This window comes from Rhinolophus hipposideros (genome assembly GCF_964194185.1).
Source record: "Rhinolophus hipposideros genome assembly, chromosome: 21".
Lineage (NCBI taxonomy): Eukaryota > Metazoa > Chordata > Mammalia > Chiroptera > Rhinolophidae > Rhinolophus > Rhinolophus hipposideros.
In genome coordinates this window covers 5,168,022-5,190,722 of record NC_138067.1, presented here as the reverse complement: position 1 = coordinate 5,190,722, position 22,701 = coordinate 5,168,022, and the positions used below count along the sequence as shown (strand labels likewise).

Below are 22,701 nucleotides of genomic sequence, written 5' to 3'. Positions count from 1 at the left end.
AGCCCTAAGGAAAACTATGGACTTTGGGTGACAATGACGTGTCGGTGCCGGTTCATCCTTGGTGAAAAATGTACCCCTGTGGTGAACCGTGTTGATAGTGGGAGGAGGTGATGCATGTGGGGGGTGGGGGGGACATTGTTATCACCTAAACCTGCTCTGAAAGTCTTTTTAAAAACATTAAAATTTAAATGGGGAGATACCGTATATAAATGCACTTCTTCTCGGCAGCTAACACCTTCATCGTGTCCCGTGGGCTGGACACAGATTTAAGTCACTGCATTCTCACCACTCCGTAGGGTGGGTCTCTTGTGATTCCCCTCTGTAAAAGGGAAACTGAGGCTTGAGTGGTACAATATACCACCTGAAACACAGAGCACGAGGAGAGGAAGTCGGGATTTGAACCCAGACAGCCTGTCCCCAAAGTCTGGGCTCCCAATCACCACGCCACACTGAACGGCCTTAAATGGCCACCATGCATGGCACCCAGGAAGGTAGAGGGAGTCACGGGTGCTGAAGGGAGGTGTACTTTTTACTGCACGTCTTTTTGTGCTATCTGAATCTTTTATATGAGCACTCGTTACTTTTTTCGATGATTTTTAAAAGTCAATTCCAGTTACCAAGAAATAACAGAACCTTGACAGGCACGGGGCTGGGGAAGGCAGCATGGGGCCTCCTCTCAGAGGCTGAGCAAAGGCTCTGAAGCCACCAGGCCAGAGAGGATCCCTGCGTGGACCCAATTCCTGGTTCGTTTCCACGGTTGCAGCAATTCCGGGGCTGGGGCGCCATTAGCTCCCCTCTGCTCAGCATCCCTCTCTCCCTCCCTGGCACAGACCCACCCCTTTGCCACAGGTTGGCCATGTGACCCCAGTGGGCCACGGTGATTGGCCCAGAGATAGTATCGGCTGAGTCCAGCCAATCAGAATCCTTCTCTGGGCTCCCGCTGGTGGGACATCCATCGGAGTTCTGTCCAGAGAGCCAGCAGCCGCACACGACGACGGGGCATGTCGGGGTAGACTCCCGAGGCGGCACAGAACCAGCCAGTCTCCGCTTGCTTCACACCCTGGATCCCGCCATCTCAAAGCCAGCTCCCACCCTGCCTCCCCGCTCCGCCGACATTCACATCAGGTTGAGTTGGGTGCTGACTGACAAGCCCCGAAAGGGAAGCGCAGGCTCAGCGGTTACGCCCTTCGGTGGTGAAGGGGTCATGGGGCAGACTAGAGGCCCAGACTGCCGCCTGCTGTGTGTGCTCAAGCCAATTACTTAACCTCTCTGAGCCTGACGTGCTCCCGGAGCTTCCACTGGCCGCCTCATAGGGCTGCCATGAGGATTACCTGGATTCATCCCAGGCACACCAGGCACTAATACAAGTAACAATATGGGAACAACAATTAAGCCCACTGTCTTCAAAAACAACTCCTTACCAGCCACACTGAACCCGAACTAGAGGCTCCGGAAAAGGGGGTGGCAGAGGAAGACCAAGCAGCAGGCAGGCAGCTGGGGTCACTCTTCCCTCCGTGTCCCTCCAGACTCACGCTCCACTCTCCTCTCTGCCCTGGAAGAATGCCTGTGCAACCCTCAGCAACAGCTCCCCTGCCCTCTGCCTCCCGGAGGCTTCAGCCAAGGAGGCCTCAACAGGATTCAGGGCAAGACTGAGACCAGGATTTCATTTCCCGGTACGGTCCCCAGAGGCTGGCTGCATCCCTCCAGTGAAGGTCACTCCCTGCTCCTTCAGATGGCTCCCCTCCCCCCACCCCTCCTCCCTCCACTGCAGGGGTGGTGGTGGCACCCCAGTGCTAGCCCAGGACTCTGCAGTCCTTCAGGAGGCTTTGCCCACACTTTGTAAACATTCCCTTTATTAAACTCTCCTCAAATAACACCGTATGAGTGTGTGTCATCTGTTTTCCACAGGGTCCTTGACTGGTTGAGAGTGGTCCCTTTTCTGGTCCCCCAGGCTCTCATCAGACAAAAGCCTGCTCTGCAGAGGACACTACTCCAGGGTCTAACTCTGGCCACTGTCCCCATTTCCCTCCAAGTTTCTGTACCCCAGCAGGCCCCTCCAAACCTGTCAGACCCCAAACCCAAGAAAGGGCCCCTGATGAAAGACAAGCAGCTATTCACATCTGACCCAGTGGCCTCATCAGGAGGCACGTGGGGTCACATCTGGGCTCAGGAGATGACCAGAGAAACAAACCACTGATTTTGGCACACCAGAAAAGGTACCTGAGAGTGTATATTTATAGAAAGACACATAGAAATGGACAGATGGCATTTAGCTATAGATACAGAAAGCTCTGTTAGAGAAGCACGTCAGTACGTATATATTTGCCAATGGCAGTACACGAGGTTTCCACATCTCCCACAACCAACAATACACAATTGCCCGAACTTGGAAAACCATGCTTGTTTATGTGGTTGGTTCCCTCTCTGGAGGTTTCCAAAATGAGAAGTCTGGTTGCAGGGACAGTTTTCAAATGTGTGTGTGTATCTTTCTAAAGAAGAGAGGAAAAGGAGGGAAAGTCGGAGAAGTATATTTTCATGTTGTGCACGGAAGAAAATTTGGGACTAGTTTGGGGCAAGGGGTGATCCCACTGGAAAGGGATGAAAAATAACTCCAGAAAGGACAGCTAAGGTTTCTAGGTTGGGACATAAAAACAACAGCGAGGAAGGTCACGCTTTTGCAGTCCGCTGGAATCCTTGTAGCACATTACAATCAGTTAAGGGCAAAACAAAATCAGAATAATACTAAGAGGTAGCAGCTGTTTATCTTCTCGGAGATTCGAGGGTCTCTGGAAGCCAGGCCAGGTAAGGGTGTTCTCCTGGAAGAGACGGGGGTGGGGTAGAGTTCTGGCCCAGTCCCACCCCCACCCCTGGGGCTGGGAAGGGTGTGGGCCTGCGTGGGAAGCCACCACTGGGAGCCCCAGGGAGCCTCTGACATCTACAGGCCATTTCCAAACCCATAGTCACTTCTTGGGTAAGTTATGCAGTCCCCACAACATATAAATAAAAGTTTAGTTCTGTGTTTCCATATATCTTCTACATGGAGGCTAGCTGAATATTAGTGGAGTAACAATAATTATTAATAACAATAGTCGTCATAATAACAATAATTAATAGAATAATAATGCCTTGGGGACATGGGGAAGGGGGTCCTTCATATGGCAGGGGTGGGGGCTCTGGGAGGGGCCCTATGTCTGGTAAAAGTGGTGGTAATGGTGGTGGTGCTCGTGGTGGTGGTGGTGCTCGTGTCTCTGGACCGCCTGGCCAGCCTGGCTCTCGTACACCACCACGGCGGGCAGCTCCCTCACGTGGTCCCGCCCCACGACGGTGCTGCCCACGGCCAGCGGCGCCTGCAGGCCCCGGCACCCGGGCTGGCTCTCCTTGGCTCGGTGCTTGTGCTTCTTGTGCCCGAGGGGTGCCAGAGTGGGGAGGAGAGCCGGGCTAGTGGCCAGGTGAGCGGATGGGGACACCGCAGGGGTGGCGGCTCCCAAAGGGGGTTTGCTTCTTGCCCCCCTAGCCACGTGGCCCACACCCACACTCTTGCCCTGGGCCTTGGGGGACCTCACAAAGTGCTTGCTCCCGTCCTGGGTGCCCCGCAGCCGCTGCTGGACCTCCGAGACCTTGGCAAATGGGGTGTCAAGGAAGTGGAAGGAGCCCGGGTCCGTGCCTTGGGGCTTTCGGTGTGGGACGTGGATGGCTTCTGGCTCATGGGAGCGAGATCGAGTGGGGTTGGAGGTGCGGGGGGGCAGTTCTGACTTCTGGGCCACTGATGGGGAGCCTAGGAACCAATGCAACAGATATTGAATAAGCACCTACTGTGTGCCAGTGCTGCTGTGCCCCGGAAACGATCCCTGCCCCCAGCTCGCCAAGACTGATAAAAGCCAGCTGCTCTTTCTCAGAGTTCCCCCTCCCACTGCTCCCCCCTGCCTTGGAGGAAACCATTCTGGAATGGAACTTTGCCCTCTGCTAAGTGGGAATATCTGTTTCTTTGTTAGGTCTTTAAAAATAATTCTCCTTCCTAGAGAGAGCTGCGAAAGCGAGGGAGACAGAGACTGATAACTGTCTGAGGTCATGGGAGCAAGAAAGAAATCTGTAGGAATATTCCTAAACTTTAATTATAGAGGTAACCCCAGAGGAATTAAACATGGCAGGGGTGGAAGAGAAGAATGAAATTGGGGCTGAAATTACATGAGCTACACTCTCATTTATCTCAGCAAGAGCTAAGATGGCAAGAGCTAATAAAGACAGAGCAGCATTTTGCTTAGTGACATAGGGGTCCTCACCTGAAGAAACAGCCAACAGAGGGGAACGGGAAGGTGGGCTGGACACGGCACGGAACTATTGTTTTTCATTGTATTACAAGCCCTCAGATACTACTCTTTGATTTGGTTCACTTTGTGCATGTATACTTTAATTTTTTAAAATGCTTTTAACGTCATCTCCTGCAACATCTTTAACCGGACCAATCAGAGCAACACCTTCCCCCAGCCCAGGGGGAATGGCGACCACCACCCACCTGCCCGCCTGGCCATGCCATCTCCTCGCCCCACCTTACCAGGCCCAAACTGGGACGTGTAGTTTTCTATCCCAGCGAGATCTAAGTAGTGGTTTCTCCTCTCAATGTTCTCATCCACGCAATGGTGGTAGCAGCCAGACTGCTCCAGGCGGCTGTCACCCTGGAACCTGTTGCAGGAAGGCAAGTCAGTGGGTGGGCACTGGCCCCCAGAGGGATGGGGTGCAGTCCCACAGATTATTGGGAAGCCACCAGGACAAATACTTCTGGAGCCTTTGTTAATTTCCTTCTGGGCCCTGGGCAGGGGTAAGGGAGGGTGTGGTCAGATCAACTTTCTGTGCCTCCATTTCCTCCCTTGCCAGTGGAGGCAGAGACCCCTGCCTGGCCTCCCTGGACCTTCCAGGAGGAAGAGATAGGACTTTGTTCTGAAGAGGCCCAAAGGAGAGGAGAGGACACTGGTGAAAACTTAAGGATGCCCCAAAGCCAGGCTTCAAACCAGGTGTGCCTGCTGCAGGCAGGTGGCCTAATTCCAGCCTGGTTCTCCGGTGGTGTGGGCAGCAGAAGCCCCCAAGACGCTGAAGTTGAGGCTAGCAGACTCCATAACCAAGGCCCAGAATGGGCCTTCCCTGTGTGTAGGGGGAGGGAGGAGGGGAAAGGTGCTGCCAGGGGTGGGGGAATGCTGGGCTCCTTGCCCCTCCCCTTCTAGGGCCTCCGTGATCAGCCTACATCCACCTCCCCGCCTCCCCCTCCCCCAGTAGAGCCCCCCACATCTGCAGCCAGCTGGGGTACCTCAGATTGTTAGAGCCCTCCCCACATCACGCTGTGTCCCCTGCTTGGACTGCCTTCTCTCTCCCCTGTGCTGGTGCTTCTCAAACTCCAGATATTTCCTTTCCATTTTCTCAACAGGTATTAACATATCTCATGCCTCATACAGTACTGCTGTATCGCACTGTTACTTTATATGACCATTTACACGATAATTTTATTTAAACAGTCTTTCTCGTTTCTTCCCACCCTCTTGCTTCTTTCCCTGTGGTTAAAGAAATAACACCTGGTGAAAGGTAATCGAAGTCTTTCACCTCTCCACAATCCTGAAGTCCAAAGAGCCTAAAAAAACAAAGATTTCTCATCGCCCATTTGGTAGCCAAGCCTACCCTAAGCATATGGGAAGGTAGCAATAGTCTGTCTATCTCAGTGTGACCCTTTCTACCTCTCCCTGCACAAATATCCACATGTTGCCCAGACCCCAAACAACACATAAAAAAATACACCAGGAGTACCTTTCCAAACCCGAAGATCACTAAATTCCAAAGCATGACTGGCCTAAAGTGTTTTGGAGGAAGCAATGTAGACCTACATTTAGTTATTTTTAAAATTTCAGTTCTGATTTTTGTTTTTTTCAATTGAGGTTTGCGAGCCTCTGAAATCACTGCCCCCTGAGGAGCGCGCAGACAGGAGCCTCTTGCTGGATCCGCTCAGGTGCAGGTGCACAGCTGGCGCTCACTACATGCTCAGGGGCCCTGGGCCGCCCCTCCGCCCACTCCTGCGGTACCTGAGCGGGGCTCGCTGCTTCTTCTCCCAGCTTCGCAGCTCCTCCGTGGGCTTGGTCTCCGCTCTGGGCCTGGTGCTCTGGAGGTCTGAGTCCCCACCGAGAAACAGAGGGGTGAGCAGCTTGCCCATGCCCACTGGCCTCCTGGCCCTGCCTAGGTTTACCAAGCTACCTGGCAAGCTGGCCCTAGCAGCTTCCCAAAGGCTCTGTGGCAGGGACCTCAGAGCCAGAACCCTGGGCGGGGGGCTGGGGGGCAGTTCTCGAAGCTACCTGTGCTGCTTACCTCCTCTTGAGGGGCCCTCGCTGGCCTTCAATGCTCCGCTCAATCCCCCGCCCCCCCCACCTCACAACACAGGCCTAAGGCTCCGCCCGCCCACCATCACAACGCAGGCCTTAGCATAGCTGTCTGCCATGCGCATGCCCACCTCCAGTGTTTGGCTCACAGAAGGCCTTTCATCTGCAGACCCTCCGCCATTCAAACCCTACTCCTTCAAGGACCCGCTCCAAGCCCGACCCTTCACAAAGTAGCTCCCAGCAAAAGCACCTATGACCCCCCCTCCACTCCCTGCAGGACGGCTCCCCAGCCCCTCACCGGGGTGATTGAGCAGGAGGCTCTTCTTGCCCTGGCTCCCGTCGGGGGCCACGGTGAGCTTCACCCGCAGCGTCTTGCTGGATGTCGGGGAGTGGTTCACTGAGGAATCCACCACCTCGTAGATGGTGTGCAGCAGGCTGGTGATATCCTGCGTGCGGGAGGGAAGCAGAAACCACACGCGGCTTCAGCCACGGTGCATGTAAAACCAGAATCAGAAGGCCTCTGACACCTGAAACGCTGAACCCCTCTGGTTTCCCAAAGCCGAGCCTAAGGCAGAAACGTGGAAGGGAGAGTTTCATTTGGGAGGGGATCCTAGGAAGGAGTGAGGGAGCAAGGAGAGTGAAGGGCGGGGGAGCCCATAAAAAACCTAAATGAGGTCACAGCCATAGGCAACTGGGCTCAGTCACACCGGGGCCCTCGGAACTCGCCTCAGAAAACCCATCCCTCAGGGCCCGGACTCTGAGGCTGTCCAGCGAAAGCTGAGCCAGCTACCAGGCGTCCGCGAAAGCTATTATGGTGGGCACTGTCCACCACGGCAACAGGGCAACTTAGAGGTGGGCCAGGGAGTAGGGGTGGGGCACACACAGCATCTGCCTCAGGTCTGATGAGCACCTCCTGAGTGAAAAGCAGAAAAGCAAATGTGTCCCTAAACGATTCCGTGAGAACTTGAGCAAATGTCTTGTTCCTGGGCCTCAGTCGTCCCCTCAACCAGACAGCGGTCTCCCACCCATGGTTCATGAGGCACCTCAGAGACTTCTGACTGGGGATGGAGGGGTGGGCCAGGTCCCCCTCACCAGGCCTCCCTGGGTCCTGGGCATCTGCAAGGTGGTTTGTCTGAGGGGAGGCTTTCCGCTCGATGTGATGCTGGAGACCACTGGCAAAGGCATTCGCTCTCTCTAGGTCACGGCCACAGATGGTCAATTATCTGCCCAGAGACTCTTCCTGAAGAGACTCAGGCCTCCCTTTATCCCCCATCCATAAGTCCCTGAGGCAGAGTAGACACCAAGCACTACCATGGCCAACAGGTATGTGCACGGGTGACTGGGAGTGGCCGGGCCAATGGGACACTGGCCCCACCCAAAGGAGGTGGCAGCCACTCAGCTCAGCTGACTTGCCCTATGACAACGCAAGCAGAGGGTCACCCCAGAGTAGCCAGAAATCCAGGCTCCTGTTAACTCTTCAAAACCTTTAATATTGACAATTAATTTATTATTCTTTTCAGCTCCCCATCCTCCTCTCCCCCAGTCCCTGGCAACCAAACCACCCTTCTACTTTCTGTCTCTATGAATTTGATACTCTAGGTCCCTCATATGAGTGGAATCACACAGTATTTGTCTTTTTGTGATTGGCTTATTTCACTCAGTATAATGTCCTCAAGGTTCATCCGTGTTGTAACAGGTGTCAGAATTTTCTTCCTTTTTAAGGCTGAATAATAGTCCATTGCACAGATAGACCACATTTTGTTTGTCCATCGGGTCACTACCACTTTTTGGCTATTTTGAATAATGCTGCTATGAACATGGGTACATACGTATCTCTTCAAGACGCTTTTTTGGGGGGTGTATACCGAGCAGTGGAATTGCTAGATCATATAGAATCCTATGTATCATGTTTTGGGGAGCCCCATATTGTTGTCCACAGCAGCTGCACCTGTTCACATTCCCACCAACAATGCACAAGGCTTCCAACTGTGCCACTCAATGGGTCCTCAGCAACACACGTTGTTTTCTGTCCATTTTTATAGCAGGCATCTTACTAAACGCGAGGTGGGATCCCACTGTGGTTCTGACTTGCGTGTCCTTAACGATTAATGATGCTGAGTGTCTTTTCATGGGCTTCTTGGCCACTTTTATATCTTCTTTGGAGAAATGCCTATTAAGATACTTTGCCCATTTTGATTGGATTACTACACTTTTTGTTGCTGAGTGTTAGGAGTTCTCTATGTACAGCATTCTGGATAGTATTCCCTTACTGGTTGTATAATTTGCAAACATTTTCTCCCAGTCCATAGATGACCTTTCACTTTGTTGATTGTGTCCTTTGATACACAGAAATGTATCAACATTTAATGTTGATGTGCTCCCATTTACCTACTTTTACTTTTGCTGCCTGGGCTAATTTAATTTTTAAGAAAACCCTCTGGGGGGCTGGGCCAGAACATCTGGGGGCTAGACTGGGATTGTGGGGGCAGCCAGTTTGAGACCCAGCATCGAGCCACTCGCTGGCTCACTCAGTGACCCGAGCTCTTCTGGTGAGGCCCATACAAGCTTCCTCTTCTCCCTTCTCCTCCCTGAGCTGCTCTGCACAGCCAGGTTTGCCCCCACCTGTCTGCATCTTAGGAAGCCCATGAAGGAGGGGTCATTATCTCCATTTTACAGATAAGGAAACTGAGGTCCACCAACATCACCCCCCAAGCATTATACACCAGGCCTGGGGCCCTGGTGTGATCAGAGTCTAAGAACAAGCATGCTTTGGCCATCGCAGCTGGAAAATGAACGCTGTTGGCTGCACAGGGCCTGGCACAAAGGAGCAGGTGCCCGTGAATGTTTACTGCACTAACTCACGCCTGAAGGGTAAACAGGTACCTTCTTCTGAGTTGGGAAGCAGCCCAGACGCCAGCTCTGGGCTGTGGTTGCAGTGAGGTGGGGGCCCATCTGCCACTGCATACAGAAACGTGCTGCTGACGACCAGAGCTCGGTGTTTACAGCCAGGTTTGAGGAGTGGCTTTGGGGCTAAAAACAGACCAGGGGAAACACCAGGCTGGGTCCTCCCTGGACTGGGAGAAGACAGGACCCGGTGAGGGCTTTCTCTGAGGCCGGCCTGCGGCGCTCTCCTTCCTCACTATTCCTCTCATTACCAAGGGGGAAAGGAGGGCAGGACGCAGCATCAGAGAGCAGTGTCTGCCCATAGGTTTCTGTAAGGCCTCCAGCGTGGGGGGCAAACACTTTTACGGTTCAGTAGTTCCTCAACCAGAAAGGAATGAAGAAGGCAGCTGCCAGGGGCTGCACCATCCAAGCCGCAGAAGTAGGGTTTCCAGGAGGGAATTCCCGCTCATTCTCAGGAATTTTTTTCGCTTTCCCATTCCCGCATCCTGAGAAAAGTTGGTAAGGAAATCGGTTCCTTGAACCCAGTAATACCCACAATGGGAAATAAACGTACTACTCACAGTGTATCTCTTAGACATTTTTCCTACTTATCGCTAGGGTTTCTGGGTAGGAACTCCCGCCTGTTCTCGGGAATTTTTTTTTGCTTTTGCCGTTCCCGAAACCTGAGAAAAGTTGGTCGGGAAATTGCAAAAACCGGCTCCTTAAACCCAGGTGGTTGGTGGTATCGGCCGTCACTTTGTGGAAATGATTCATCGTGGAGAACAGAAAACAGTTTATATCTCGGGATTCGGGAACAAGAAAGCGAAAAAAAATTCCTGAGAACAGGCGGGAATTCCCGCCTGGAAACCCTGGTCAGAAGAGCGCATGATGCTACCACATCCTTGAGAAGCCAGCCTGGCTGCCCATGCGGCCTTCACAAATAGCTGGACAAGCCCAGTCCCCAAATAGCTGGACAAGCTCGGGTCCCCAGGTGCCGCACTTGCGCCACTTTTCCCTGTGAAGGTAACTATGCCACAGCTGCCATTCCCAGAATGGCTCCTCGCTGCTCCCCCAAAACAGTAACCCCTCACCCAAAGCATTGCAACTGGAGGGAATTTGGGGGTTGTCACCTAAACCGTCCCCCAACTCCACTACTTCCCAGCACCCAGGTTCCCCTGGGGACTTTGCCTGCTCAGAATCTACTGCCTGCCCCTAATAACAGCACTTTGACTTTATTTCGTCAGTGAATCCATCCCCACCCCCTCCACTTTCGGTCAATGTGCCTCATGTAACAGAGAAGTGCCTCAGCTCCAGAATGAGCACGTGGCCATTGAAAGCAGCACAAGCCCGTGGTGAAAATGCCCAGACATGTGACTCACTTGGAGCCAGTGAAAGTCGGTTCTGGAACTTCTGTGGACATTCTGAATTGGGGGAGTTGCTAAGAGGATGGGATACAGGTTCAACTGTCAGTTATCATCTTGCTATTGCCAGGGGGAGCGCCTACCTGATAACAAAGGAAGGGAGGAAGTGGACCCGAGAAGAACAGCTAGTCCTGAAGACACAGGGCCTCTGGATCCAGCCACACCTGAAGTCAGTTCCCCCAGGAATATCCATCCCATGCACCAATATATTCCTCTTTTTTACTTACAGTAGTGTGTGCTGGGATCCTGTCATTTACATCCCAAAGAATCCCGAATGCCTACAAGTCATTCATAGCTTCTTCCCCCACCCCATTTTAACATCCCCTAAACCAAGCCAGAGGAGGAGATGGCCTTTTTTCACTCAGGTCTCCCTTCTGGCAGCTTCTCCTGTACTATCTGCAGAGAAGGAAAGACTTAGTCCTGAGCCAGGACGGGGAGATAAGACAGCAAAGCTGCAGTGCCCTCTGGGAACAGCCCTGAAGCCCTCACGTGCAGGAAGGGAGGTGTGCGGGGGACCTCTATGTGGTTCTGTACCAGGCCCCACACCTGAAAACCAGGGCTTCCTGGGGAGGGATAGGATGTCAGAGAGGAAAAGAAACAAGGAGGCAGAAGGGATGACACCAAGACCCAGGGCAAAAGGGAGGCCGCAGTCATCAGCACTAATTCAGACCAGGTCAGGCCCCTTCTTCAACCAGCCCTCCCTTGTCTTCCCCTCAGCACTAGAATCAAAGCCAGATGGTTTGCCAGGGCCTCCATGCCCTCACAGGACCCGCCCTGCTGGCTCCAGCTGCAGCCATGTCTCTCCCACTAAGGGGCCACGGAACCAGTCTCCCCCAGTTCCTTAACACCCAGTGCTTTCCCAGCGCAGCATGCCACACGGCTCAGCTCCAGTGTCCCCTCCTCCTTGAGGCTTCTGTGGACACCCCCGGCCGTCTCTGTGGAACACTTCTGTTATTCCCCTCACTGAACACATCACACCTTATAATTATCCTGTAATAGTTAGGGCTCTGCGTCCCTCATCAGACTGTCAGAGCTGGAAGGCCAGGCACTGTCAGTGCTGTTCCCCACGTGCTCTCACATCTAGTGCATCGTCGATGCACACAGTGGGTGCTCAGTATGCAGACACAGGCATGGAAAAAGGGCGAGAGGAACACAGGGAGGGGAGGGATGTGGGAGGAGGGCTGAGGGGAGAGACGGCCATAGAGAGGGAAGGGTAAGTGAGAACAGGTGGTGACGGGGCTGGGAGCAGAGCCACTGCATGGCCCTCAGGGGAAGGGGCTGCTTGTTCCTGCATCAATGGAGAGAGACCTGTGTGTGCCCACCCGCCCCAGCTCCTGGGCACACTGGCTGAGGTGGTCCCAGCCCCCACCCAGAGCTCTGGACCACGGAGAAAGGGAAGCAGGACAGGGCTCTGTTGGGGCCCAGGACACTTCTCCGGGGAGGCCTCGGGGCCCTGCACATGCCTGCTTGCCGCTCCTTCCCCAGGGGAGCAGAGAGGAAGGGCTGAGTACAGAAGCCCCTCCTCTCTGACCCTCTCCACAGTGTCTGGGCAGCTCTGGGACACCCTCCTTATCTCCCTGAAGCTGCCAAATGCCTTGTTTCCATCAAATTCGCCTCCCCCACCCCTCCCCCGCTCCTGTTACAGCTGCCCTGAGGAGCAAGACCTACATCAGGGGCAGGGGAAGGGACAGCGGGGCCAGGAGCAGAACGAATGTTCCAGAGCCCAAGTGCGTGGCCGCAGCAGGAGGCCTGGCAGGTGCACTCACCTCGCGAGTGACCTTGCCGTTGTTATCAAAGTCGTACAGGGTGAAGGTCCATTCCTGCCGGCTGTCCTCCTCCACGGACACATCACACTGTAACTCCTAGGCACAGATGACACAATGGTGCGACCGGTCACCCAGCAGCTGGAACATCTGGAGGCCGGGTCACTGGGCTGCCACCTCCCCACTGCCCTCTCCAGACACTGTGTGAGGGCAGAGCAATGACCAAGACATAATGGGCCCAGGAGAAAGGCCGGGCTAGGCAGAGGAGATTTGGCCAGGGGAGATATGCCTGCAGGGGTGCCAGGCCCTTTCTGGGTCCTCAAAGGCAAAGAAAACACGAGGGGAATGGGTCTGAGAAGGGGCTTTGTGGCCTCAGAAAGACTGAACTTGGACCGAGGATTAGACGCCACTGACAGACATAGGGCACAGTAACTTGGGAAGCCATGTGGGAACTCCCAGGGTGGCCACCTGACCTCTAAGGCAGGAGAGGGCGAGCACGAAGAACTAAGTTCCGACAGTCTCGGGTGCTAGCCCATGTGTGGCCCTGCACAGCTGCATGTCCACTACCCTGGGCATGCCTTCTCTGTGCCTCAGTTTCCCCTCGTGCAAACTACGGAACATGACAGTGTTGCCTTCATAAAATTGCTGGGAGAATTAACGGGCACGCCTCTTATCCCTTCAGTCACCCTGCAGCTGTGGGGGACAGTCCCCGACCTCCCACCTCAAGCACCCAGTTTCTATGTCTGAGGGCAGCCCTGAAGGAAGAGCCAGGGATGGGGCTGCATGTGTGGGGTGGGGACCCCAGCATCCTCACCCTTTCCGGGGACAAGTCTGAGGGCATTGTATACAGCTCTGGGAGGGACCCCAGAGGCCCTGAGCCCCAGCTGCCCTGGCCGTGACCCACCCTTTATCGGCTTCCCTCCATCCCTGCTCCTGGGATCACCCCCATGTCCTTGTCTCAGGGTTGCTTTGTGAGAACTGGGAACAACGGGGGTGGGAGGGGCTGCTTGGCACATAGAAAAGGCCCGTCAACGGTAGTAGCTGCTGTTTTTTGTCTTTCCTGTGATGATTAATACAAAATTGACTTCGTATCATTGCTCCCACAACCCAAGGTATCTAACCACTGGGACTCTGGGCCGGAAGTAGTGAGCTCTGTTGCTGGCCAGGCCAGATGTACGCCGCGGCCAGCTGAACACCAGTGTTCTAGAATGGACGGCCACTTGGGGAAAGAGACTCCACAAATGGCCTTTAAGATCCACAAGATCATGAAAGCAAGCAAAGATGCTCCAGCCCATCCTGTTCCATGTCTTGCCTAGGCCCTCCACTCCTTTTGCCATGACTAGCTGGCACCGTGTGAGGACAGGCTCAGCCCCGAGAGGGGTGGTTCCTGCTCAGGACACTGGCAGGAATGTGACGGAGCACGGGTGCCCCTGCCTCCGGCCTCTGCCTCTCAAAGCTGGTTCTCTCCAACAGTTCTTGGGCAGCCCATGCTGAGTTCAAAGTCAGCCTTCCCTCAGTTGTGACATGTCCGTCTGATACCTGCCAAGTGCCCGCTCTGCTCTCCAAGGCACGGTTTCAAGAGGCACAGCACTCACCCCACACACGTGCCCCCCACCCACAAACACACACATACCCATGCACGCACACGTGCACACACGTGTGCACGCACACACATGCACAGAGTTTACCTAATTCCCTTTCCTTGGCCCCTTTCCTTGGCTCCAAAGACAGCTCGGGTTTGAAGTTCAGAAACAGAGTTGAGTGATTACCTCCCCCACACCCCCTGTCATGTGTGTTTCCCCCTATCACCACCTGGACTTCTCAGGTGACTGTTCCTCAAGGACCATGGACGAGTCCCAGGCAGTCAGTTGGCCCCGTTCCAGAAACAGACCCATTTGGGCTTCCAAGGAAGTGAGCTGTCTGGGCCGTCCCTCTGCTGTCCATGCAGGTGGCGAGAGGCCCTCACATGTGGACAGGCCTCAGCTTCCTCCTTGAGAAGCACCACGGAGAAGAGAAAACCCTTTCCTCTAGGCCCAGTGCCAGGAAAGGAAACTTACCTCAAATTTCAGCTGCTTCTTGGAGCCCGGGCAGGATTCGCTCGACTTTTCCATCCTCTTCTCATCTCCACTAGCCAGCCCGTCAGTCTTCTCGGGAGGCAGGGCCACTGCGAGGGGAGGCAAGTGAGATGCCAGGCTTTGGGGCCACCACGCTCACTGTGGCTTTGTTGTGGGGCCTGTGTGGAGGACCCAGGGTGTTGGGGCCCCCTCCTGTCCTGCCCATCTGCTTGGGTCAAAACTTCTCTGCTCTCTGGCCTCTGGAATGACCGGGGCTGCCCCAGGGGAGACCCCCTCCTAGGGTGTGTCCATGCCCGCCACTCAGGTTACCCACTGGGCCTCAGGCCTCCATTCTCTGTCCCAGGTAAGCAGCCTGCCCAGGTAAGCAGCCTGAGGCCACCCACAGTGTCAGACCAAAGGGCAGGTGAATGTGGGCAAAGGGGTGGTTTTGGAGCCCCGAGAGGAAGCTAGTGGGTCATGGCCACACAGCCTCGCTGCCTTTCATGCTGACATTTTGGCTTCCTCAAAGATGCCACCTGCCCGGGCCCAGGGTACAGCACGTTGGTGGGTGGTCAGGAGAAGAGACAGAAACAGAGATCAACAAGGTCGGTGAAGGGCCTGTCCGCCATCAGCACACACATACAAGCACGCACGCATGCACATGGCGTGGTCTTCATGAGTGAGCAAACCCCGTGCCTTTCATTTGGCTCCTGTTCACCCAGGGGTCTTCCCCTTCCGCCAAAGGTCACAGTCCTCTGTATGTCCTTCGGAGCATACAGAGGGAGGGTGGGCATGATAGCCCATGACCTTTGTCCTGTGAAGACCCCCAAGAGGTGCCAGGAAGGCAGCCCAGGGTAGCAGCCATCGTTCCTGACCTGGTACCCAGCCTACGAGGTTCCACCAAACCTTAAAATGTCCCAGAAGCCTCCTTCGGCCCCTTCTGCCCATTTTGTCTCTGCCTGAAGAAGGGACTCAGGTTGGCCTGGAAACAAGCTTTTCTAGAACATGTTCTCGGCTCTTCTCTCACTAGATTCCCTCAGCTGCCCTGGGGCCATGATTCTATTCTGTTTTACAGGTGAGCAAATGAACCTGGCCTCCACTAAAGAGACCTCCCCCCACGCCCAACTTGAGGATGGACCAGGAGGGCCATGTGAGGAGCTGAGACACCTGGGCAGTAGCCCCAAACAGGATGCCTGCAGAAACGAGGTGACTAGGCCAGGAAACTAACTGGGGGGGACCTTTGCATGTCCCCCCACCACACTCACACACCCCAGCTTTGCCGACCAGGACCCAAGAGTGGCTGCTGGGGAAGGTGTGGTAGGGGCTCCCCACTAGGGTGGGGCTGGGCCCCAGCTCTCCTGTTTCACTCCCATCCTGTGGGCTGGGGCTCTCGTAGCAAAAATTACCTAAAGCACGCCTCACATCTTGGTGGCCTCTGTGCATAAAGAGGAGGCAGTGACCTCACACAGCACCAGGTCCAGCGCAGCACTGACTGAACACTGGCTGTCCACTGACTCACTCAGTCCTCACCGCAACCCTGTGAGGCAGTTACTATTAGTAGCTCCATTTTCCAGATGGGAAAACCGAGGCCAGAGAGGCTATGTGCTTTGCTGGTAAATGAGGGGCTGGCTCACGTCAGGCGGCCGCTCTGTGATGATCCTGGCTTGGTGCAGCAGACCTGGTCCCTCTGTGAGCCAGCCTGCGGAGAGGTTACTTACTCTTTGCTGGGGTTCTGAGCCTCCATCACTACATGTGGCCCAGAGCGGGTCACGTGGCTGCTCTAGACAGCTCAGTTTCCCCAACTATAAAATGGGGATGATAACAGTCCCCTCCGCAGAGGATTGCTGTGTGCATTCAATGAGCTATGACTAAAAGGGCTAGGAGCCCAGGACCCATTAGGTAACAGTCAGGTGAATGATGTCCCCTCCCCATTTAATCTTTTGGGAATCAACACAGTTGGCAGCTAAGTTTTCTCAAAATACAAAAGGACCTAAAAGCATCACATCAAATATAGGCAGCCCAGGGTGGGGAGCAGGACAGGAGGAGGAGGACTAATGATAAGGGTGCCCCAGGCTGGCGCAGGCAGGAAGGTCTCCTGGTCCCTCCTGTGCTTTCACAGAACAAGACCAATGAGGACCAACCTAAAAGAAGCCCAGGCTCCTCGGAGACCTCCACGGGCGGGGCACTGGGCATGCTCACTGCTGGGTGGTTGTCAGGGGGAGGTCACTGACGCTGAGCACTCTGATGCACTGGACCAAGCCCTGCTCTCTCTGCTGCTCCCCGATGGCCAGGAGGTATCTCACTCCACAGTCATGCTGAGCCCGGGAAAGGCAGCTGGGTGATTAGCCAGTGACCCAAGGACAGCCATGCATGCAGCCTGGGCCAGAGCGGTCACCGTCCTGGGACCACACAGGGTGCAATGCACAGCCACTTCCACAAGGCCACAAAGCAGTAGGCACTACTGTCACCCCCATTCAAAAGAGGGAAGAAGGCCTCGAGGCCTGTCTGAGAGAGTCGGGGAGCCGGTTTCTCCCTGTCCCCAGCACTAAGTGAAGCCCTGAGCCCCGGAAACCCCAGCAACTCCAACAGATGCCGCTGAGTGTCCTGGTCGACAGGGCACCTTGGACTCATATCCTGGGTTCATATCCTGACTCTGCCACTGACCTGGGCAACCTGGGGCAAAGTACTTGGCTTCTCTGGGTCTTAGTCTCGTCATCTGTAACATGGGGATGAAGTGGTCTCTCCCCCATAGGGCTACCGGGACAAGGCAATGAGAAAAGTGCCTTCTTTGCAGTGGCCTCCACACAGTAAGCGCTCAGTAAATGCTGGCTTTGCAAAAGACGTAGATGAGACATGGCCCCAGTGACGGCCCAGACCCAAACGACCCCTCACCCCAAAACTGCCCCACTGCGGACACTACAGTGCTATCGGGACCTACAACATCCTCTCTTCACCCCCCCAACCCTGGAGGGCGGAGTTGGGGGAGCTGAAAAGAACAAGAAAAAGAAAGAAAAACAAAGGCCAGCTCCATCTTCAAAGCTGCTGCCTCCCTCCGCAGAGGTCCTGGCTGGAGATGTAAGCCGACCAGGCTTATCGAAACCAAACTTCAAGTTCAAAGGGAAGTTATCAGAAAACCACCTTCAGGTTCAATGTTGCCTTTCAAGTTCCACTTGATAAAACCCAAAGAAAAGAAACCTCTGTCCCCGCTCTCTCCTTCTGTGGAGCGCCCCTCCCCCTGCACTCCAACAGCCTGTCCTCCCATAGGTCTTTCTCTGCCTCCCTTTCTCCTCTCCCAAGGTGCGGAAAGATATACCTCCAACCCCTCACCCTCTTCCTGTGTCTTCCCTTTACCAGTGGATCCCTCATCCCACCCCAGCTCGGAAAACCACCATACACCCACTGGGGACCCCTTCCAGCACGGGGCAGGGAACAGATGGATAATAGGACTGGGAGCCATCCTGGCCTGGGGGCCTGGGGCCCAGGAACAAGGACAGTTAGCACCCCCTTTGCCCCACCAAAGGTGGCCTTTCACTCTCTCACTGTTCCCTACCCAATGGCCAGAAGAGATGTCAGAGAACCAATCAGAAAGCCTTGCAGACCCCAATGCCAGAGGCAAGAGCTGGGAGTCAGGAGCCCTCTGTAACCATGCCAAACCAGCACGCGCCCCCAACTGTCTCTGCGCAGAACAAACTGCCATCCATCCATCCATCGTCAGGCTCACGGGTGGGCGGGAGAATGGCGCTCATCACAGGCTGCCAGGTCCAACCTCGGTGAAGAGAATGATATTGTTGCCGAGATGGGCTTCGGCTCCAGATGCAGAGCCCCTTCTCGGTCTCTTACTCCTACTCATCCCAGCGATTCATTTTCCCAGAGATGATCTTTTGAGGGTCATGATTTCAGGGGTACTCTGATCCCTCTTCAATCTCAAGTCACAGTAACAACAGGAGATACTGCTAATTTGAAAGAGGAAAGGAAAGCATGGTAAAACGTAGGAGAAAAAGAAGGGAAGGGAAAGAGCAGGAGGAAAGCAAAGCCTCTCACTTGACTCAGAAGTACCTGTGGGTGACTGTGGAGCGGGATTGGAAAACTATGCCCTGAGAGCCAAACCCAGCCCACTGCCTGTTTTTGTAAATAAAGTTTTATTGGGACACAGTCACACTCTCAAGCATTGTGTATGGCTGCTTTACTCTACGACGGCAGAGTTGAGTAGTCGCAACAGAGGCTGCGTGGCCCACACAGCCTAAAATATGTCTTCTCCTGGCCTTTCACAGAAACGTTGTGAACTGCGTGTTAGATAAATGCAGCCTTCCCCCCCACCAGGGTACCCTGATAAGCAAGGTGCAGGCTGGATTTCAGGTGCTGCTCACCTGGTTGACTGGAGACCCTTATGCAGTAACGCAACCTGCCCAACCATACACAGTTGCCATGGGAGAAGGGCAATGTCCACTCTGCTTTCTTAAAACCAAGGCTCAGCTCAATCGAGTCAGGGGGCCGTGTGTGGGACTCCTTTTCTTTGGAAACTGCTCCGGGTCCCTCCTCCCTCCTCCCGCCACAGGGAGCAGGCTGGCTGTGTTTACCAGATGATGGCTCTCCCCCGCGGTAGCTCCCGCCTGGCATCGCTCCACCCCCAGCAACTGCCAGATTAAATGCATTACTTGACCATCTTCACCCGGCTCCCTTTGATGTTCCCTTCTCAAGCTTCAAAATACCTTTTGGAGGGAGATCAGACAGCATTAAACAGAATTACTAATTAATTAAGCAAAGTTAAATTTTAAACACTGTTTGTTGTGTTAGCCAAAAGCCTGAACAGAACAGACTTTTTTCCTCCACTGAGATCAAAGACAGTCGCTTCCCTCTCCCCTCCCCCAGTTTACAAAAAAGGGAGAGGGTGGAGAGGCAGAAGGAGAGAAACGAGAGTGCTTGGGGAGCCCTGGGGACAGTGAGGACATACCTGGTCTGGGCTCCCATCCTCCCACCCCCACCCCCACCCATGGGCCCCAGGGGAGGCATCCCGGGCTCATTTGGGACAGCATGCTGGGAGAGCCGCCCCGCGGTCACTTTCTCCGGACTGTTTACTCTGGCAAATAGCAGTGACCCAGGGAGCAGGATGGCACAGCCCACCCAGCACGAGCCGCTGACAGCTGGCGCCACCCACACAGCACGAGAAGAAGGGCTATGAAATAAAACAGATCCACCCGTCCGCACCCCACCCTCCTAAGCAGGATGAGCACCCCAGGGCTCTTTCCCCTGGGCTTTGGGTCAGAGTCATTTGGGGTCATTGGGAGACCGGCTCTGAGAAGCAGGCCGCGCACCGCACGAGTGTAGGAGGCACCTTCCCACGCCAGGCAGTACAGATTTGTATGTTGCTTCTGACATGGTTTTGGACAGATGGCAAAAAGGTGTCTTCAGGAGGGACAGCTTTTTCTAATTTGCACAAATGCATTTGTTGTTGTTAGCTGACTGCTGTCTAAGCCCATCCTGTCTAGCGCTTGACTCTGTACAGGTCTATCTGGGCTCTTCCGATGGCCTCACAGGGGCCTCCCACATCTACACAGCCAGAATGCAAGTTTCTCGAGAGCTGGGGCCCTGCTGGCTACTGGCCCTGGGTTGCCCACGGTGTAGGGCATGTACCAGGCGTGCACACAGTCCAGCACAGTGTGCTAAACGGCAGCAAATCCCACAGGTAAACATGACGAAGGCTACAGAACAAACACACCATAAATTCTGGCTTGTTTGAGACTGAGGACTGGCCTGGGAAAGCGGTATGTGTATTCCTGAATCCCATACTTCGGCTAAGATTTAATCCCTGACCAATACCAGCAAATGTCCGCTTATTTTAACACAATCCGGAAAGGCCTGGTTGATATTAAATTTTGGAAGAAGAGACAAATTCGACACACGGTTCTGACTAAGTCAGCCCCACCAAAGACCGGAAATGACGAACAGTCCGATGCATGGCGGACGCCTCTCTGAGCCCAGTTACCTGGCAAATGCTCAGTTAACACAATATAAGACCTAACACAAGCCAGAGTTTCCTTGCTGGAGTTTGGACACTCGCCCTAACGTCTCCACCGTCCTTTCTCAATTGTCCCTGTACAGATTATCTGCCACAAATATTTTTGTCTCCGGGTGGCTTGCCAGGATGTTTCTGACTCCCCAACCCCCCGACAGCAGCTGTTAGAGGGAATGCAGATGAATTTTAATATTAGCCTATGCCAAATATAATTAGGCGGGTAAATCTGCTGCCAGTAAAAAGAGAAAGATATCATATGTGCATTCCAGGCCAAATGGTTTCTTGCGTTATCTGCATGAGGCCCTCCTGGGGAGCGGGGGTCCTAGAGATACACAGACCTGTTTGTCAGTGCACGCAGCAGTGGGCTGTACTGGGGATACTGGTGAAGTGAGTGGGAACACGCATCATTGCATTGCGTCCTCTTAACACCATGCAGGGTGTGTTACGGTTTGCATTTGACAAAAGAGGAAGCTAAGCTTGAAAAGCAAACTTGATCAAGCCATTTCTCTTCTGAAAACGATCTGCCTGCTGCTGCCTCTTGGCTCCGTCTCTCCACCGGAACTGCTTTTCATTTTTGGACCCTGCCGTGCTCTAGCACTGTTATCCCTGCCAAGAAGACTTTCTCTCTCTCCAACGCCTGCTCATCCTTCAGGCCTCCAGCTGAAGCCTCCCCACCTCGGAGGCGCATGTCCTCTGCTCTCAGGGCAAAGTGAGGTTTCCCTGCTCAGTGAGCCTGTATCACTTCTCAGTGAGTTGAATCCTCCTACTGGGGCCCCAATATGTAGTACAGAGCCTATCACACTATATATATGGCTACGTCGTCATCCTCATCAACATGAAACAATATAAGGAGCAGAACTAGGATCTGAACCTGGAAGATGCAGAAACAGAATGAAAATCACAGTTTTGTGGCTCCAGGGCCACTGGTCTCCCTACTCTGTAAAACCACTGTAACTGACACCTGTTCCTGCCTGTCCTGCAACCATTCTCCTTCTTTTGAGCATAGCATCTGGGCTTCCTCTGGTGGGCCACACCTCACTCCCTCTCAATCCACGTGGTTTACGAAGGGCTGACCCCACTCTAGCTTCAGGGATTGACTCAGAACCCAGACCTGACCCAGCTTATCTCATCCCGACGGCCACTGTGGCAGGTCTTAGGTCAGCAGCAAAGGAGAGTTCATGGTGATGCAAATGAGCTAAGCGTCTGGGCCCCCTCACTCACATGGGCCCCTTCCAATGTGTTCACATGGTTGTTTGTCTTCATGACCTTTTCAAAATTATGTATTTTATCCTTAACCGGTTAAGACTGCTGTCTCTTTCCATTCCGACTTCCCACCCTTCCCCTGTGTCACGTGATGTTGGAGTGAACACAGGCATTTCTGGAATCCAGAGAAGGGGAGGTTAAGCTGAGGATGCATTTATTTAGGGTAAGTGGGATATATATATTTGGTTCATACTTATAAAGAATCGTGTATTCTTTTTCTTAAAGAAGGGACACCCCCCCAAAAACTGGGTAAGCTTTGGGTCCCACAAAACCTAGATCCACCTTGGCCAGTAAAGTGAGGCTCAAACTTTTGCAAGAAGTTTTGAGACTCGGGAACTCTCTTTCACCGGTGATGGTTGAGCTCCTAGGATGTGAGCACCTAGAGCTGGACCATCATTTCCAACACCTTAGGGGGACGAGCTGACAGGAAGGCAGAGGGAGAGGTGAGAGAGGGTGAGAAAGGCAGCGAGTGAGTGTGTGTGTGCTGATGACATGGTTTGAGCTCCTGGATCTCACCAGCCCTTTCTAGGCAAGATCTACCCTAGGGTTTTTGAATTTCATGAACCAAAGCTTAAGCAAATTTGGGTAGACTATCCCAAAGAACCAAAAGAATTCTGAATTAACTACCTATCACTTTGAGCTCCTGCTTTTCAGGACCCTTCCCCCCTCCCCAAAAAAAAGCCCAGTGATTTACCCAATGCAAGACTCTAAGGTGGCTTCCAGCAGTTTCCACCAGCAGCTGTCTACCCCTTCCTGAGGCCAGAAATGCCAGCCGGGGTCTGTCTCCACCATCCTGCCTCCCCAGGCTGCATTTTACTGTACGTAGACTTTATTTAAGGGCTAGTTGTGAGTAAGGGGAACGAGGAAAGAAAAAAAAAAGAGGGGAAAAAAGGAAAACCTTCCCAACAAATAGCATTCTGGTTTTGTGTGTGTGTGTTTTTTTTTCCTCAG

General features: G+C 53.9%; 1 protein-coding gene across 1 annotated transcript in view; it reads right to left on the bottom strand.

Moving 5' to 3' along the window:
- Nucleotides 1–2,218: 2,218 nt before the first annotated feature.
- Nucleotides 2,219–22,701, bottom strand: part of NKD1 (NKD inhibitor of WNT signaling pathway 1) — a 73,345-nt gene continuing 52,862 nt past the window's right edge. The window contains exons 5-10 of the mRNA XM_081032923.1: nt 14,478–14,584; nt 12,424–12,519; nt 6,652–6,799; nt 6,063–6,147; nt 4,553–4,680; nt 2,219–3,775 (exon numbers count right to left, since the gene is read on the bottom strand). Coding sequence (XP_080889049.1) covers nt 3,186–3,775; nt 4,553–4,680; nt 6,063–6,147; nt 6,652–6,799; nt 12,424–12,519; nt 14,478–14,584 — 1,154 coding nt within the window. The 3' untranslated portion in view covers nt 2,219–3,185. The remainder of the gene's footprint in view (nt 3,776–4,552; nt 4,681–6,062; nt 6,148–6,651; nt 6,800–12,423; nt 12,520–14,477; nt 14,585–22,701) is intronic.